We start from the raw sequence: 20,027 nt of genomic DNA on the forward strand, positions 1-20,027 counted from the left end.
GGCTTTCTGATATCTTCTTTGGAGATTCTGATGTCATTGCTGTCTCATTAACCAAACTCTTAACTGCTTTATTTCAGTCTTTCCAGACCCTTTTTCACCCTGGGTTGTCGTGCTTATAACCTTTGATCCTTGAATTCTGATATCTTCTTTGTAGCTTCTGATGTCATTGCTGTCTCATCAACCAAACTCTTAACCGATGAATCCTTTATTTCAGCCTTCTCTTCAGCCCCCTTTTCACTCTGGGTTGTTGTGCTTATAACCATTGGTCCTTGAATTTGGCTTTCGCATATCTTCTTTGGAGATTCTGGTGTAATTGCCGTCTCATTTACCAGATTCATAACTGACGAATCCTTGATTTCAGCCTTCTCTTCAGCCCCCTTTTCACTCTGGGTTGTTGTGCTTATAACCTTTGGCCCTTGAATTTTGCTTTCGGGTTCCTTCTTTGGATATTCTGGTGTCATTGACTTCTCAATAACCAAAGTCTTAACAGATGAATCCGTTATTTCAGCCTTGTCTCTAGCCCCCGTTTCACCTTGGGTTGTTGTGCTTATAACCTTTGGTCCTTGAATTTGGCTTTCTGATATCTTCTTTGGAGCTTCTGAAGTCATTGCTGTCTCATCAACCAAACTCTTAACTGACGAATCCTTGATTTCAGCCTTCTCTTCAGCCCCCTTTTCACTCTGGGTTGTTGTGCTTAGAACCTTTGGTCCTTGAATTTGGCTTTCGGATATCTTCTTTGGAGATTCTGGTGTCATTGCCATCTCATTTACCAGATTCTTAACTAAGGAATCCTTTATTTCAGCGTTCCCTTTAGCTCCCATTTCACCCTGGGTTGTTGTGCTTATAACCTTTGGTCCTTGAATTTGGCTTTCGGATATGTTCTTTGGAGATTCTGGTGTCATTAATGTCTCATCAAGCGAACTCTTAACAGATGAATCCTGTTTTTCAGTCTTTTCAGACCCCTTTTCACACTGGGTTGTTGTGCTTATAACCTTTGGTCCTTGAATTTGGCTTTCTGATATCTTCTTTGGAGATTCTGATGTCATTGCTGTCTCATTAACCAAACTCTTAACTGCCGAATCCTTTATTTCAGTCTTTCCAGACCCTTTTTCACCCTGGGTTGTCGTGCTTATAACCTTTGATCCTTGAATTTGGCTTTCTGATATCTTCTTTGTAGCTTCTGATGTCATTGCTGTCTCATCAACCAAACTCTTAACCGATGAATCCTTTATTTCAGCCTTCTCTTCAGCCCCCTTTTCACTCTGGGTTGTTGTGCTTATAACCATTGGTCCTTGAATTTGGCTTTCGCATATCTTCTTTGGAGATTCTGGTGTCATTGCCATCTCATTTACCAGATTCTTAACTGACGAATCCTTGATTTCAGCCTTCTCTTCAGCCCCCTTTTCATTCTGGGTTGTTGTGCTTGTAACCTTTGGTCCTTGAATTTTGCTTTCGGGTTGCTTCTTTGGAGATTCTGGTGTCATTGACTTCTCAATAACCAAAGTCTTAACAGATGAATCCGTTATTTCAGCCTTGTCTCTAGCCCCCGTTTCACCTTGGGTTGTTGTGCTTATAACCTTTGGTCCTTGAATTTGGCTTTCTGATATCTTTTTTGGAGCTTCTGATGTCATTGCTGTTTCATCAACCAAACTCTTAACCGATGAATCCTTTATTTCAGCCTTCTCTTCAGCCCCCTTTTTACTCTGGGTTGTTGTGCTTATAACCTTTGGTCCTTGAATTTGGCTTTCGGATTTCTTCTTTGGAGATTCTGATGCCATTGTTGTCTCATCAACCAAACTCTTAACCGATGAATCCTTTATTTCAGCCTTCTCTTCAGACCCTTTTTCACCCTGGGTTGTTGTGATTATAACCGTTGGTCCTTGAATTTGGCTTTCTGATATCTTCATTGGAGCTTCTGATGTCATTGCCATCTCATTTACCAGATTCCCCACTGACAAATCCTTTATTTCAGCGTTCTCGTTCGCTCCCTTTTCACCCTGGGTTGTTGTGCTTATAACCTTTGTTCCTTGAACTTGGCTTTCTGATATCTTCTTTGGAGATTCTGGTGTCATTGCCATCTCATTTATCAAACTCTGAACTGATGAGTCAGTTATTTCTGTCTTTTCAGCCCCCTTTTCACTGTGGGTTGTTGTGCTTATAACCTTTGGTTCTTGAATTTGGATTTCACTTCTCTTTTTGGGAAGTTCTGATGTCATTGCTGTCTCTTTAACCAAACTCTTAACAGATGCATCCTTTATTTCAGCCATGTCTTTAGCCCCTTTTTCACCCTGGGTTGTTGTGCTTATAACCTTTGGTCCTTGAATTTGGCTTTCTGATATCTTCTTTGGAGCTTCTGAAGTCATTGCTGTCTCATCAACCAAACTCTTAACTGACGAATCCTTTATTTCAGCCTTGTCGTCAGCCCCCTTTTCACTCCGGGTTGTTGTGCTTAGAATCTTTGGTCCTTGAATTTGGCTTTCTGATACCTTCTTTGGAGCTTCTGATGTCATTGCTGTCTCATCAACCAAAGTCTTAACAGATGAATCCGTTATTTCAGCCTTGTCTCTAGCCCCCGTTTCACCTTGGGTTGTTGTGCTTATAACCTTTGGTCCTTGAATTTGGCTTTCTGATATCTTCTTTGGAGCTTCTGAAGTCATTGCTGTCTCATCAACCAAACTCTTAACTGACGAATCCTTTATTTCAGCCTTGTCGTCAGCCCCCTTTTCACTCCGGGTTGTTGTGTTTATCACCTTTGGTCCTTGAATTTGGCTTTCGGATTTCTTATTTGGAGATTCTGATGCCATTGCTGTCTCATCAACCAAACTCTTAACCGATGAATCCTTTATTTCAGCCTTCTCTTCAGACCCTTTTTCACCCTGGGTTGTTGTGATTATAACCTTTGGTCCTTGAATTTGGCTTTCTGATATCTTCATTGGAGCTACTGATGTCATTGCCATCTCATTTACCAGATTCCCCACTGACAAATCCTTTATATCAGCGTTCTCGTTCGCTCCCTTTTCACCCTGGGTTGTTGTGCTTATAACCTTTGTTCCTTGAACTTGGCTTTCTGATATCTTTTTTGGAGATTCTGGTGTCATTGCCATCTCATTTATCAAACTCTTAACTGATGAGTCAGTTATTTCAGTCTTTTCAGCCCCCTTTTCACTGTGGGTTGTTGTGCTTACAACCTTTGGTTCTTGAATTTGGATTTCACTTCTCTTTTTGGGAAGTTCTGATGTCATTGCTGTCTCTTTAACCAAACTCTTAACAGATGCATCCTTTATTTCAGCCATGTCTTTAGCCCCTTTTTCACCCTGGGTTGTTGTGCTTATAACCTTTGGTCCTTGAATTTGGCTTTCTGATATCTTCTTTGGAGCTTCTGAAGTCATTGCTGTCTCATCAACCAAACTCTTAACTGACGAATCCTTTATTTCAGCCTTGTCGTCAGCCCCCTTTTCACTCCGGGTTGTTGTGCTTAGAACCTTTGGTCCTTGAATTTGGCTTTCTGATACCTTCTTTGGAGATTCTGATGTCATTGCTGTCTCATTAACCAAACTCTTAACCGATGAATCCTTTATTTCAGCCTTCTCTTCAGCCCCCTTTTTACTCTGGGTTGTTGTGCTTATAACCTTTGGTCCTTGAATTTGGCTTTCTGATATCTTCTTTGGAGATTCTGATGCCATTGCTGTCTCATCAACCAAACTCTTAACCGATGAATCCTTTATTTCAGCCTTCTCTTCAGACCCTTTTTCACCCTGGGTTGTTGTGATTATAACCTTTGGTCCTTGAATTTGGCTTTCTGATATCTTCATTGGAGCTTCTGATGTCATTGCCATCTCATTTTCCAGATTCCCCACTGACAAATCCTTTATTTCAGCGTTCTCGTTCGCTCCCTTTTCACCCTGGGTTGTTGTGCTTATAACCTTTGTTCCTTGAACTTGGCTTTCTGATATCTTCTTTGGAGATTCTGGTGTCATTGCCATCTCATTTATCAAACTCTTAACTGATGAGTCAGTTATTTCAGTCTTTTCAGCCCCCTTTTCACTGTGGGTTGTTGTGCTTATAACCTTTGGTTCTTGAATTTGGATTTCACTTCTCTTTTTGGGAAGTTCTGATGTCATTGCTGTCTCTTTAACCAAACTCTTAACAGATGCATCCTTTATTTCAACCATGTCTTTAGCCCCTTTTTCACCCTGGGTTGTTGTGCTTATAACCTTTGGTCCTTGAATTTGGCTTTCTGATATCTTCTTTGGAGCTTCTGAAGTCATTGTTGTCTCATCAACCAAACTCTTAACAGATGCATCCTTTATTTCAGCCATGTCTTTAGCCTCTTTTTCACCCTGGGTTGTTGTGCTTATAACCTTTGGTCCTTGAATTTGGCTTTCTGATATCTTCTTTGGAGATTCTGATGTCATTGCTGTCTCATTAACCAAACTCTTAACAGATAAGTCCTTTATTTCAGACTTTTCAAACCCCTTTTCACCCTGGGTTGTTGTGCTTATAACCGTTGGTCCTTGAATTTGGCTTTCTGATATCTTCTTCGGAGATTCTGATGTCATTGCTCTATCATTAGCCACACTTTTTGATTTCTGGTCTTGTTGGATGCTAACTTTGCTGTTAGCATTAATAATCCCAGTCTCATTCAATAAATTCTTTACTGATGAATCCTTTGTTACAGTCTCCTCTTGAGCACATTCAGCACTCTGGGTTTCACTGCTTACTGCTTTAAGATCTTGAGGTGTATCCATTTCTAAAACGTGTCTTTCTGTAGTCTTTTCTGGAGATTCAGGTGTCATTGCTGTCTCATTAACTAAACGCTTAACAGATGAATCCTTTATTTCAGCCTTCTCTTCAGCCCCCTTTTCACTCTGGGTTGTTGTGCTTATAACCTTTGGTCCTTGAATTTGGCTTTCTGATATCTTCTTTGGAGCTTCTGGTGTCATTGCTGCCTCATTAACCAAATTCTTAACGGATGAATCCTTTATTTCAGCCTTCTCTTCCGCCCCCTTTTCATACTGGGTTGTTGTGCTTATAACCTTTGTTGTGCTTATAATCTCTGCTTTTAGATCTTGAGGTGTAATCATCTGTAAAATCTGTCTTTCCATAGTCTTCTCTGAAGCTTTTTCTGTCACAGGTATTTGTTCTATGTCACATTTGGATTCTATTGATTGATTAGAATTTTCTTCTGCTTTCCCCTTTTTAATGTTCCCATCTTGGTCTCTTACAATCAAGGTTTTCTGTTCCTTGTGTCTCCTAACCTCAGAGTCAACAGTCTCATTTGAAATTTCATTCGGTAAATTCTTCATCAATAAGTCCTTTGTTTTAATCTCTTCTTCAGTAGTCGTAGTTGTAGTGCTTATGGCTATTAGTTCTGGTGTTGAACTTTTCTCTTCAACATGAACATGTTTGTCCACCTGATATGCTTCCTTATCCCTAACCTTCTGATCCTTGGTAAGAAGTATTTGGGGTTCCAGTTCATTTATCACAGTTTGTGTCTTGAGCTGCTGATTGGTTTTCTTATCACCACTCTTTGCATTTTCTTTTAAGATGATCTCACATTCCTGCTTTGTATCAATCACACTGGTCGTATTTTCATGGAGTGCACTTCTTGCTTGCTCTGCCTCTGTCTTCTTCTCTTCCAGGGCATCCGTTACTACCATCTGTGGTCCCTCCTCTGAGTCAGGCTGTAAACACGTCTCCCCTGATGATGGATCTGTCAGCTTCTGTGTTTTTGTAATTTCTTTCCCGGCGTCATCCTGGATAGTAATGTCCTTTAGCTCCTTTTTGCAACTTTCTTGTGAGTCACTGCTTTCAACCGCTGTGTCGTTCAGCTTTTTACTTGATTTTGAGTCTTTCTTCTGTCTTTCAAATTCTCCTTCTCGTAAAAGAGGCTCTTTGTCGAGCTGATTTTCAACATTCTTGGTCAATTCACAAACAGTAACGCTCTGTGTTTGAATGTCAAAATCTTCTGCTTGTTTCCTGGCAGCCTCCTTTTTACTTTTCTCCTCCACCTCAACATCTTTGACTAAATCTCTGCTTAATGTGGGCAATCTATCATTTTTAAGAATGATATTTGTTCTTTGATCCTTTAATAACTCTTTTTGCTGCTCTATATTGAGCAAGTTAGCTTCAACTGAAACAGCCATAGTAGGGGCTGAAATGCCTTCTGTTGGCTCAGCATCTTGGTCTTTTGATGGCAATTTAGCAGGAGTGACCTCATTTGTTTCTTTAAGGGAAACACTACCTTCCAGATCAGAGGGAGTTATTATGTCACAGTGACCGCTTTCAACCGGTTTGGCTGACATATCAGTTACATCTTCATGAGCAGAGATGAGCTTCAGTTCTGGAAGGCCTCTCTCCTGGATTGAATCTGGTTTACTATCACTGATCAGCTTTGTTGTCTCTAAAATGTGTTTCCCTTTTACTTCTTCTGGACAAATCTTTGGTAAAATCAATGTTTTTTGTTCCTGTGTGGTGTTGTCACTTTGAATCTGAGACTTAACCTTTGTTGGTGTTTTGTTCTCAAGCTGGCAATCAATCTCAGCATTATTTACATCAGTAACTGGCGACTGAGATGGACCTGCCTTGGCCACCTCACAGGGGTCTGTAACTGGTGAAACATTTCCTTGAGAGTTTTCTAAAATAATGGCATTGTTGTTTTGCGTTTGATGGACTTTTGAAATCTCCTCAGTTGCAGGACTGGTTCTGCTCTCCTGTAATTCCTTTGCCTCATTTCTTTTTAGCTGGTTTTCAATGAGACTAGACTGATTGTCTGTGAGTTGTATCCCTCTCTCTTGTTCCTTTGTAGACAGAGGCTTGACTTTCAGTATGTCACCACTGGCATTGTCCTTCACTTGGTCCGCTACGACACTCTCAGACGCTGTGACAGCTGTCTCTGTGTTCGAGTCCTGAATCGAGTCTTCCCGTTTAGATGTGGATGTGCTTGCAGAATTCTCAGTCGATGAAGGTTTTCTGGATTGTTCTTTGTTGGAGCTCCTCTGACCTCTTGTAGGAAGCTTGCTACCAGATGATGAGGGATCTGCGGAATCCTTTACCAGACTTTTATGATGCTTAATGTTGTCACTCTGTTTGGAGAGCTCTGATGAGACATTTTTATCTTGCTTGGTGGCAGGTGGAGAGACAACCAAGATGGGTGTGCCACTATCTTCATGGATAATGCTGCTTTTAGAGAGGTGCATGGATGGTCTGGTTGCTAGCGTATTCCCTGTTTAAACAAACACACACACAGACACAGTTTCAATACAAACTAAATATTGAATGACAATACATTTCCTACATTATTTGCTTTCTTTTGTGGTAAATATGAACATTTAGCCAGGAGATGCCAGTTAACCACTTAGCTTAGCTTAGAGCAGGGGGGGGGGGGGGGGGGTTTGGCTCATTCCAAACGTCACAAAATGTGCCAACAAGCATCTCTAAAGCACATTATATCTTGTTTGGTTAAGTGTAAAAACTATATGTTGTTGTCTTACGAGTTATAGATTATGTGTGGGACTAGGGCTGCAACTAACGATTATTTTGATAATCGATTAATCGGTTGATTATTTTATCGATTAATCGATTAATCGGATAAAAAAACAAAAAAACTTTAATTTTCAACCCTTTATTCAAAACAGGGTCCGTAGGGTCATGGAAAATCTGGAAAAGTCATGGAATTATTAAATGGCTAATGGCAGGCCGAGAAAAGTAATTGAAAAAAATAAAATCCCAAAATATTTGGAAAAGTAATGCAAATTTGTTTTATTCAAATGTTAATTTACACGGTATATATACGGTATGCTTTGGAATTCTCATTGTTATTTTAAATACTACATCTTCTCACTTTGTCACGTATAGAAAGTTTTCACAAAATGTTTAATCATGGAAATTTGGTTTAAAGTCATGGAAAGGTCCTGGAGATCACTGGTCACCATGTGGATGAACTTGTTCACTGGTCACCATGGTGATGAACCGTCACAAACAGACTGACAGCTTTACTCTCCTGAGCAGTGGTCCCCATGTGGACCGGCCCCCTGAACAATATCAGAGACGCATTCCGATTTATTATTTTGTTCACCTGGCCCGCTGCCGTTGAGATTGCAGTGAGACGCGGAAAAAATGTGAAGTGGTGCTCTTCGCAATAAAACATCTTTGATGGGACGTGTCGAGTCTCGGCCAATCAGCGTTCAGATGTCGACAGCGTTTGGGAAGTTAGGTTAGCTTGAATGTTAGTCCGCTACATCTGCTGCTGTCACGCTGCACGGTGTAGCGATACTAACAAAGTACCCGTACGTTAAAAACGATGTGATTTAGCATATTTTTAGTATCGATACTTCATTAAAAGAGCGATCAGAGCTCACGCGCTGCTCCGCTACATTAAATGTCTGCACGCGCAGCGCAGCGCTCACAGCTAGTGGCGTCGTGGCTTATCTCCGTTGCCTTTCTCCGTGGAAAAATATTTTCCGCTATCCGCCACGGAATAAATAACCACGTTTTCTATGTTATACTCTTGTGGAAATGCCACACACGTCGTGACATGTAGCGCCCTGGTGTCTGGGTTCATAATGTCACCCGTAGGTGCACTCAGCTCCGTGAATGTCTCCGACTACGTGAATGACTTCCGCATCCAGCGCCACGTGAGCAGCAGCAGCCAATTAGATTCATCAACAGCGGGGCAGCTCAGCGCTGATTGGCTCTCACAACGCAGCGTTCCGTCTCTCCTCAACCTCCGCTCTTGTTTCTCCTGCGCCGCTCTGCGCTCAACTCAACTTTGTTTATACTCCGTGACTTATTGAGCGCCGTAATAATCGCGCGACACAACGAATCGATAATGAAATTCGTTGCCAACTATTTTAATAATCGATTTTTATCGATTCGTTGTTGCAGCCCTATGTGGGACTCTTTCATTTTGTCCAAAATACACAAAACACAAGATGTAACGTGTTAATCAGTAAGCTGTAGACCTGCTGGCAGGTAACTTTGTTGTGGTTGGACAGAGCCAGGCAAGCTTTGTGCTTTTCTTTGTGCCAAGCAGCTGCTCGGTGTAGCACATGTACTGCACAGATAAGAGAGTAAAAATCTATCTGATCATCTAGTGTGTAAGCACATTTCTCGAAATGTTGAACAATTCTATAAAAAATGTGAAACAATTTCTAAGCCTCAAAGTGACCTGTGTCTACGAAGTTGATCTTTCATTCACCGTCAACAGAAGAGCCCAAGCCTTTCTGGTTGCAACACACCACACGCAGCACGCAACCTGCAACATGCAACACGCAACACCCAACATGCAACACCCAACATGCAACACCCAACCCCCAGCACGCAACACCCAACCCCCAGCACGCAACACACAACCCCCAGCACGCGACACCCAACATGCAACACCCAACACCCAACATCCAGCACGCAACACGCAGCACACAACACCCAACACGCAACACGCAACACGCAGGGGTCGTACTGTCTTACCTTTCTTGGGGCTTCCAGGGAGCGGGGTTGGCGTCTCACTCCCGGGTCTCTGGCCAGGAGTCACTTGTCGTTGCTCTGGACTCTGCTTCTGGACTGTGCTGGATCCGTCTGAATCCGACGGACCAGATGTTGTTCTTTTATTGTCGGTGCCACTCGTTTGAGTTATCTCGTCGCTCGTCTTATTCGTCGCCGATGAAACGGGCAACCGACTCTTCGATACCAAGGAGGCATTATTCTCCAGGCGGTTTTGCCCTTGTTTGACACCAGGACTGGCCTCCCTGTCAGAACGCTGTCCTGTTCTAACACTCCTCTCCTCGCGGTCTTTCTCCACACCATTTACCAGGTTTATGGAGTGCTCGTCTGGTTTTTCCTGAATAAGCTTTGTTCCCATCTTGTGTGTTGCTTTAGTGGGAGCAATGTCTCCTGACGGAGCTTTCTCTTCAACACTTTGTTTCCTGCCAGCTTTGGTGGCAGTGAGTGGAGTTTTCAAAGCTTCTTTGCTTCCGAGTAGTTTCTGCACTTTGGATCCAGAGGTGTCCGTCACCGATGGTTTATTTGGTGTCACCGTTGATTTCATATCAGAATCTGATGCTGTCCTTTTGGGGATTTTAGACTTTGCACTTAAGGAACTGCTGCTCTGGTCCTTTAATGTTGGTAAGATAGAAACAGTTTTATCACTGGAGGTTCCCACCCTCCTGCTCTCTGTGGAGACCTTCATCTTTGTTGTTACATTTTTGGTCTGGCTGCCAGCTGCTGAGGATGGGGTCTTTGCTCCACTTGCTGTGGTAGGCCCACTTTCTGCTTTAAGCCCTCGTTTGAAGGCTGTAGCCTGGCTGGTCCCTTGGCCTCTCAACCCAGACCCCACTGCTTGAGACTTTCCTCTGTACATGTCTGAAGCGGCATCAATGTCAGAGGCCTTGGAGTCTGTTTTTTCCTGAACTATGGCTTCAGGAGTATTTGCGTCAGAGTGTGTAGTCCCGTCTGTACTTGGCTGAAGGCTGACTTCCTTGAGTTCCACATTGTTGTTTTGGAGGCTTGGCAGCCTGAAGGGAGAGGGAGGGAGATGGAGGGAGAGAGAAACTATATTAGAATAAGCTAAATAACCACATGCAGCATAAGTAAATAAAGAACAGCAAGTAGTATGTTTCATTGTGGATTAAGTATCTGCAACAAGTAAAATAATTTAGGAATAGTTTGACAATAGTTTGGGAAATACGCTCTAAATACGCTCTAATGTTCTAAATTAGATGAGGAGATTGACAACACTCTTCCATCTGGACAGCACATATGTTTCATATTTCTCAAGACACCAATACATTCCTTTAACCCTTGTGTTGCCTTAGGGTCATTTTGACCCGAATCAATATTACACCCTCCCCCCGCCTTAGGATTAATTTGACCCCATTCAATGTTTAATGTCGGTGTTCTTTCGGTAGTCAACAAACAAACATAAAGTGCCTCACACTTAAACTTGGAAAACAATATTAATTCTAATAATTTTCTGGAGGTTTTAATTGCTGGCGTCAAATTGAACCCAAAGGGTAAAATATGTTAGTAAATATAAAGGTAACAGGAGGGTGAAACATTGAATCGGGTCAAAATGACCCAAAGGCGGGGGGAGGGTGTAATATTGATTCGGGTCAAAATGACCCTAAGGCAACACAAGGGTTAAATAATGCAGGAGCACTCAACCTATAAATCAAGCTATCCATGACCACTTGTAGCCTGGAGGAAGCAGTCGGTCACATTTCGAGGAGTGTTATTGGTTCGTTAAAAGCAGTATGTGTATGTACCGCCCCTTTTTTTCTATATGCATGTGTCTTAGCGTAACCATGTAACCCTAAAGTCAAACAAAGTGTGCAGGCAGGAGTCGGCCATCAGGGTTTGTAATGACTAACGTATTCAGGTGGAGAATATACACCATGGGTAAACAGCAGCGGTGACCTTCATTTCGATTACAAGGTGACAAATCAATTCTGACTCCATTATAACAAATAATGTATAGCACAAAGGGTCATTTATAGAACTTCATGAGAATACATCACAGTTTTTGTATAAATATTTTATACGGTCTGCATTGTCCTGCTCTGGTACAATGGGGCTTGTGAACTTAGAGCTCAGGTTGCATGCAGACTCAGCTCCTCTGCTTGTGGGTTCCCACGGCATCAAAGGGCCTTTTAAACAGTAACCACGGGAAATTTAAACGGACAGATACTCACAGTTCCTCTCCTGTTGTGCCTGAAGTCTTTGTAGTTGAGTCTCTGGTGAGCTCCTCTTCCGCTGGCTCGCTCCCGTCCAAATCTGGCTCCGGAGTCACCAACACCTTGTGGGCAAAAACCTTGCTTTTCGAGGGCAGGTTCACCGTCTTGCGCGTGACGCAAATGTCTCTGGTTCTGCGTTTGTCCTTAAGGGAACTTTGCTTGGAGCCTGTGCCAGCGCCAGGCCCTCCCGGCTGTGGTGCGGTCGCCTGGAACTCCCTTGTAGTCGGTGCCAAGGAGCTGGCGGACTGCGGCAGGCTGCCACTGGACTCGGAGGGGGCGGGGCTCGGAGGGAGCGAGTCGTCCTCGGGAATCACTGTGACAGGTATCGCCAGCACGGGAGGCGAGTCCGCTCTGAAGCCCTCCTCCTCCTCTTCTTTCGTTATATATCTCTCCCCCTCCCCCTCCCACTCCTCCTCCGGCCCCAGGTGTGTTTCCACCCATATCGCTTTGTGGAGATCATCTCGGGGCGCTGGCTCGCTCTCAGGTGAAAGGCTCCATTGCGGGTCGAAGTCGTCCCAAGAGAACACCTGACCCCTCCTCTTGTTGTCCCGATCTACGTTCCGAGAGTCCCCGCCTTCCTTTGGGGAGTCGATGAGTTGTGAGGGGGACGACTGAGAGCCTAAAGTTATCCCTCTCAGCGCGGTACGGTACCCCTTCTCTCCAACTTTCACGGATGCCTTCTTTGATGCTAAGCTAATGGAGGTTACGGACTTTGGGGCCTTGACCCCCTTGGTGAGGGAGATGTTAATGGTCGACAGTGTGGTCTGAGTCTTGTCCTTGCCGGACCCCTCTGTGCTCTTACAAATGTTTTCATCCAAACTGGCTTGCAGCCTTTTGCTCACTTCCTCCACCACCGAATCTGCGAAGCCCAGTTCTGAGCCCGGATCAGCTCTCGGTGGAGGGGTGGAAGTAAGGTCTTGAGCGGTGGGGGTCACATTCCCAGAATTCTCAGAATTCCCAAAATTCCCAGAATTCCCAGAATTCCCTTCTTTGCCAGCCGTGCTGACCCTGCACATGTGCACCTCCCTCACGCTGTTCCGGCCGCTGCTGTCGCTGTCAGCGAACGGGAGCTCGGCTTCGTCTGCCAGCAGGGAGGACGCACTCGAGCTATGGCTGAGGGCGTCGCCGCCCTTCGCTCCCGCTCGGACGTCTGCATAACAGAGCACCGTTGAGCCGCTGCCTTTTCGGGAAGGAGTCGGCGTCTTCAGCCCGTCGTCGTCCTCCTGCTGAGACTGGACTGATTGTGGAGACAGGGGGGACGTCGGGTACGTCGGGGACGTTGGGTAGCTTGCGTCGGAGGCCTCAGAATGATGCCGGCTCTTCTTTCTCCGGGAGTTAAAGAAGTGGCTGAGACGATCCAGCATCCCCTTCTTCGCCTCTGAGCTCTTGAAGTGGACAGACAAGAAGCAGAACAAACATATAAATATTGAGGTGGAGAGAGCAGCTGCCAAAGCCTTTTGTCTCTGGCTTTGGAACTGAAAGAAGAAGAAAGCAAGCAGAAAATGAAATGTAAAAAGGTATGCTCTTCAACAGAGATGGACATAAGGGATATAGTTGTGAGGAGCAGCTGTATGTATGGACCGTCACACTCACACCTAGGTGAGACCACATTCACACTTATCTTTGAAGTAATGTCAAATGACAGTCAAGACAAACAATATCCTGATCTTCAAGAAAGTTATCTCTTGTATGTGTACATGTATATTGTTGTTATGTATGTTTTTTTATAAAATGCTGAAAAGAAATCAATAAGGATATTGTTTGAAAGAATAATCAACCTTTGTCTTTTGAATAACTGTGACCTAAACAACACACAACGGGGACCAAATGAGGATGAACAAATACAGAGGGAGAATATCCATGAGAATACGGACGCATTGTTACAAATTCAATGAGAAAATATTAGTTATTAGTCAAATCTAAATGTTTGAAACCATGGAGCAAATATGTCAACTTTTTATATGTTATGGGTTTTCCCGCTATTAAAGATATTCTGAGGAAAACGGTTTGGTTAGAATAATGATATATATTTACACTTTTTTTGTTGGTCTTTCTGCTTTGATATTCAGAAATGAATTGAGGTCACAGAAATCATGTGATGGCTATAAATAAATGTTATAGATTAAATTATACTTAAAGAGGGAATGCAGTCGACAAGTAAATAGAAGAAGATGGAATTGTGTATATGTTTACACATAAACACACTGTTGGTTTTAATTATTTATCCAAAACAGTTCTGTTCTATCGAAGGTTTATTTTTTTATATATATATATATATATATATATATATATACACACACACACACACACACACACATTATTGTGTATTCATTTTTAAAATAGAAGATCTTTAAGTTTATTTATATTGTACAAAAATGGTCTTTTCCGGTTGTTGTTGTTGTTGTCAAGAAGGAAATAAAAAGATAGAATAAAGAAAATACCACGACTTATCTTGAAATAGTTTACTTAAAATATCCATATTGTAATAGAGCCTATTTAAATGTGCGCAGCTCTAAACTAGAGCAAGTTGAGCAGGTTAAGTAAGAGCAAACACTAAAGTGCAAATAACAACACATTGGTAAAACCGCAGGTTGGAGCGGGCCAACTAATGAATAACTCGACGCACATAAATCTCCTTCCATGCTCGGCTCAAGGGTCAACCACACAGGCTTAATAATCAATGAGAAATATACTATTATTTAATATCAAAGCATGAGACAGCGGCAGTGGCTTTCAAACTCAGTTATAAAACACATTTCCGTGCAGCCAAACAGGAGAAGAAGAAAACAAAGAACCCACGCTGTGCTGACGTGAAAAAAACATCCTTTGAAACCTGAGCGTAGTCACAGAATAAAGAGCAAATGTTAGGGCAAGAAGCACACAGCCCGTGGAAAATAAACATCAGTTACATACCATGTTGACTTCCTGGAGCCTAGACTGTTATATTCCTTGTCTGCTTATGAATGCTTAGATCCCGAATATAGCAAATTAAAGAAGTTCATGTCTGAAGACATCGCGATTCTTAAACTAGAAGTCCTGACGTCTTGAGCTGATTACAGAGCAAAGAAAAGAATGTCAGCGGTTAAATGTCCCCAGCTCTGAACACAGTGTCTGACTCGAGGGCATGGCCATTTGCATCACAGCTAACAGTGAGGACTAGAAGGAGGAAAAAAAAAAAGATATTGTGAAAGATGGTTGGCAAACGAGAGAAAAGAATTCACAGCCCAGTGATATTGAAAGGGTGTGGACGGGCCGGCTGGAGACAGCCCCACCCTTCTTCATTCTAAAGCTGGGCAAATCAATGGCACAGCTGTTATCTACTCTGCCTCTCCTCACAAGAATTTGGTTTGTAAAAGTTCAGACTCATTAAACCTATCATTTAGATAAAGAACTGTACAGTGCAAATGGGTCAAAGGTGCTGTGTCACGATGTACATACAAGTGTAATCCATAGTGTGAGTTAAGAAGGGCTCTGGCAGTTGAATGTGAGCCCTCTCAGTCAGCTGTTCCTGATTTTTTTTTAAAACTGTTTTTGTTGCTGTCAACTGTTCAAACGTTATTGCGCTGAGCAAACAGCCCATAGAGAAAGCCCCTGGCTGGCCTTCCACTTCCATGAATACGTGTGAAGGGAAACAGAAACATGACAGCTTCCTTTGGGTCAGAGCGACATACCGTACCTCCATTTCCACAAATCCAGCGCGCTGAAGCAGAAGTGAATCAACAAGTAAAGAAAAGATCCCGCGTCCGGTGTTTGCTTAAAGTCTTAAAAGGATAACCTGTTGACCCTGGAAGCGGAGCGGCTACTATTAGCTCTCCTCTGAGCATGCCCTCCTGTATTTACTCATAGCGATGACAAATGTCAGGTAGGCGGAGATAGAGCACCGTATCGGTTCCTTATCTGTCAGCCGGCTCTCTGCTTCATTCTCTGATCTCAGCAGCAGATAAACTAAACAGGCACACACACAGGATGAATGCTGTTGATCCCAAGTACAGCGGGGCACTGGATCTGTCAGGCGCCGTGCCGAACTGTAAAGCATCACTTTGTTACGACTCCCCCCTGACACAAATAGTACTGAGAGCAGGTTGGACAGGTTTGAGTCCATGGAAGTAGCCCGAGGACAACGCACTCCCATGGGATTACGCACTGCTCGCCTTAAAGGGGAAGCACACTTCTACGATCCCTGCACATGTTAATGCAACCACTCATCAAATGGTGTGTGATTAGAAGATTTATCAATGAATGTCGAGGAGTAAAAAGAGTCTAAACAGTAACTCAAAGGATAATAATCAGACAAATATACTCAGTATGTCCCAGCATGTTGTCTTCTTTTTTACAATTGATATTCTTCATTTATTTTCTTTGCAAAAGTGTGATGGTGGACATTGATCTCAGGAAGAACTGGCGGTTAATATTAATCCCACTGGAGATGTGTGTCATGACAACAAAACTATATTACTACTTAGATTAAGACGGTAAGGACCGTAATGCAATACTTCATCAAGAAAGTATTTGAAAGCGTTTTAAAGTTGTTTAGCAGCCATTATATTGTCGATACTGCACTTTCAAAAAGTGCAAACACACACACACACACACACACAAACATGGATGACCTGCAACTTCTTGATGTTAAACTCAGACAAAACTGAAGTAATTTTACTCGGTCCTGAGCACCTCAGAGATCAATCATCTGGTGATGTGGTTTCTGTAGACGGCATTGCCCTAGCATCCTACACCACTGTAAAGAATCTCGGCGTTATCTTTGATCGGGACTTGTCCTTTAACTCCCACGTAAAGCAAATCTCAAGGACTGCATTCTTTCATCTACGTAATATTTCAAAAATCAGGCACATCTTGTCTCAAAAAGATGCAGAAAAATTGGTTCACGCGTTCGTTACTTCGAGACTGGATTACTGCAACTCCTTATTATCAGGCTGCTCTAATAAGTCTCTTAGGTCCCTCCAGTTGATCCAGAATGCTGCAGCTCGTGTTCTCACTAAAACTAAGAAAAGAGATCACATCACTCCTGCACTAGCTGCTCTGCACTGGCTCCCAGTAAAATCAAGAATCACTTTTAAAATTCTTCTCTTAACCCAGGGGTCCCCAACCCCCGGGCCGCGGCCCGGTACCGGTCCACGGCTTGGTTGGAACTGGGCCGCGGAAAAAATGTGAATAAAAGAAGTTGTAATTTTTTTTAAAATCAGTCGGAAAAATATATTATTTTGAAAAAGGACCGGATACACCCGTGTGTACGTCTGAGCCGCGTTCAGGAGTCTTAAAGTTCGGGTTTATCGCTGCAGGCGAGTCTCACGCGCCGAACCCTCTGCTGGCGGCACATTTTAGTGACAAAGAATCTTAAAACATATTCAACCTGCTCAATGAATTCTGTCACTTCAGGGAAATGACAACTGTTTTCAAGTTGTCCGATAAAGTCGCTGCTGTGTGGGCGAGTGAACAGCGGAATATTCTACATGTTTCAGACGTTGACCGGGTGGAAGAGGCTTTTAAAAGAGTTTGAGCGGTACTCCAACCACAAAAGACCCGACTGCAAAAGAATAGACCTGCAACCCATTTGTAAACAAACCCACCCGGTGAATCGAGCCCGTCCGAGCTAGAAGAAAATTAGTTCGAGATGCAAATGACGGTGGCCTTAAGGGACATTTCACACAACAACTCTGCCGGTGTTCTAATGACAGCGACCAGAACTCGGTTAGGCGCAGCGGACCAAACACACGTCTGTGTCGCTGTCTCCATTAGCGGCTCGTTGCAGGTAAACAAGCGCACGGCTCACACTAATTCGGCGTAATGATGAGTTGTAGTTTTGGCACTTTATGCCCTTCGTATAATTGTATGACGTCATTTATATTGCCGGTCCGTGAAAATAATTTCTGACACGGAACCGGTCCGTGGCTCAAAAAAGGTTGGGGACCACTGTCTTAACCTACAAAGCCTTGATTGGTGATGCACCATCATATCTTAAGGAGCTTGTAGTACCATATTGCCCCACTAGAGAGCTACGCTCACTAAATGCGGGACTACTTGTAGTTCCTAGAGTCTTAATAAGTAGAATGGGAGCCAGAGCCTTTAGTTATCAAGCTCCTCTTTTATGGAACCAGCTTCCAATTTCAGTCCGGGAGGGAGACACAGTCACCTCATTTAAGAGTAGACTTAAGACTTTCCTCTTTGACAGAGCTTATAGTTAGGGCTGAATCAGGTTCACCTGGTCCAGCCCCTTGATATGCTGCTATAGGCTTATAGCTGCCGGGGGACGTTTTAGGATGCACTGAGCACCTATCTCCTCTTTTTTTTTCTCTCCTTAGGGATGAATTTTCATCTCTCAATCACACGTTACTAACTCTGCTTTCTCCCCGGAGTCCTTTTGACTTCACGTCTCATGGGGTCATCGGACCCTATGAGACGGCATAGATCCTATCTGCTGATGGATCATCGAGGTCTGGGTCGTGGAATTCCTGCTATCGACTACGCCACTGTCCTGTTGAGACTTCGCCCACTGTTGAGACTCCGCCCACTCCTCCTCTCTACCTCCATCTGCCTGATGGATCGTGGAGGTCTCCATCGTGGAATATGCCTATGATGAACTATTCATACACTCTGTCATATTCATTGAATGTATTTTAACTCTAAATCTGTCCTTCTGTACACATTACATCTATTGCACCTGTCCATCCTGGAGAGGGATCCTCCTCTGTTGCTCTCCTGAAGGTTTCTTCCCTTTTTTTTCCACCTGAAGGGTTATTTGGGAGTTTTTCCTGATCCGATGTGAGGTTTTGGGACAGGGATGTCTATGTGTACAGATTGTAAAGCACTCAGAGACAAATTTATAATTTGTGAAATTGGGCTATACAAATAAACTGAATTGAAAAACACTCACACACACACACACAAACACTCACACACAGGTATGTGTATTATCTTGAGGTTTCACGAGACCAACCTTGAAGTCTTTGAAGGGTGAAGTCGTGCCGTTTGGCTGAGCCATGTCGAAGCTCATCATGGAGGTGGTGTCCGAAAGAGGGTCCCAGTCCGATTCGGTCTGGAAACTGCACTCTGTGGACACACTGATCTGGTCGTAGCTCCTGGTAGAGAGAGGCAGGAAACAGGGAAGGGGTGGGGGGGGGGGGGGGGTTATGTCATTGGCTTTTGTTTCTCCACTCTATGTAAATGTAATGTATCTACTTTATACAAACTATACTATACTTGATGTGCCCATGAACACATCAATTATAAAACATAAGGCGCTGAATTGGAGTTCAGAAAAGTCCTACATACATGCATACATATATACATTCATACAAACATACATTAATATATACAGACATACAAACATACATACATACACACACACACATACAAACATACATACATACACACACATACAAACATACAGACATACAAACATACATATATACACACACACACACACATACAAACATTAATATATACAGACATACAAACATTCATATATACATACATACATTCATACAAAGATACATTAATATATACAGACATACACTCATGCATACATACACACACACAAACATACATTAATATATACAGACATACAAACATACATACAGACATACAAACATTCATATATACATACATACATTCATACAAAGATACATTAATATATACAGACATACGCTCATGCATACATACACACACACATTCATATATACATATACATAATTACACACATATATATAAACATACATTTATATATAGATACATACACATACATACGTACATACATTCATACACATACATACACACACATACATACAAACATACACAAATATACAGTACATACATAGACACACATATACGTACACACACACACACACAAATAAATATATATACATACACACAAACACAAATACATACATACACACAAACACAAATACATACACACACACACATACATAAGGGGCCGCGCTCCCTAATTGTTGGGACGGACAAAAACATTAACACACCGAACAATTAGAGTGTGGTTGAGGATTGTCGAGCCCGCGTGAGGCCTGAGGAGGCGTGGGAAGCAGACGTCATCACACCCGCTCCCCTCGGACATGTCGATACAGTGACAGAGGGACAAGCGGCGCTCCACCTTGTCTCAACAGAAGATGTGCCCCGTCCACCATGCTGCACGGGGGTCTGCGTGACAGCGCCACCATGGAACACGATCAGGGGGTCAGCTAAATATCCCAAAATTTAACATGTACAGATGAGAGCATGCCTGTTGTTGTCTCCTGAGGGCTCGAACACACCAGACGCGCCTCTAAA

The 20,027-nt window shown here is 43.0% G+C and overlaps 1 protein-coding gene across 1 annotated transcript; it reads right to left on the reverse strand.

Moving 5' to 3' along the window:
- Nucleotides 1–113: 113 nt before the first annotated feature.
- Nucleotides 114–19,815, reverse strand: LOC130201627 (microtubule-associated protein futsch-like). The gene is made up of 5 exons (XM_056426709.1): nt 19,721–19,815; nt 18,682–18,823; nt 11,688–13,114; nt 9,469–10,511; nt 114–7,225 (listed from the first exon to the last, which is right to left on the reverse strand). Exons 1-5 carry the CDS (start codon nt 19,813–19,815, stop codon nt 114–116), a joined length of 9,819 nt encoding a protein of 3,272 aa, XP_056282684.1.
- Between the last annotated feature and the right edge of the window lie 212 nt (nt 19,816–20,027).

The sequence above is a fragment of the Pseudoliparis swirei genome, chromosome 11 (assembly GCF_029220125.1).
Source record: "Pseudoliparis swirei isolate HS2019 ecotype Mariana Trench chromosome 11, NWPU_hadal_v1, whole genome shotgun sequence".
In the NCBI taxonomy this organism is placed as follows: Eukaryota; Metazoa; Chordata; class Actinopteri; order Perciformes; family Liparidae; genus Pseudoliparis; species Pseudoliparis swirei.

Bases quoted from the DNA above. Each gene is read 5' to 3' on its own strand.
- LOC130201627 (XM_056426709.1), bottom strand. From the start codon at position 19,815: ATGTCCGAGGGGAGCGGGTGTGATGACGTCTGCTTCCCACGCCTCCTC. The intron at 18,824-19,720 runs GTGTGTTAATGT...TCTCTCTACCAG, and splicing joins AACCACACTCTAATTGTTCG to GAGCTACGACCAGATCAGTG. The intron at 7,226-9,468 runs GTAAGACAGTAC...TTGTTTAAACAG, and splicing joins CCCTGGAAGCCCCAAGAAAG to GGAATACGCTAGCAACCAGA.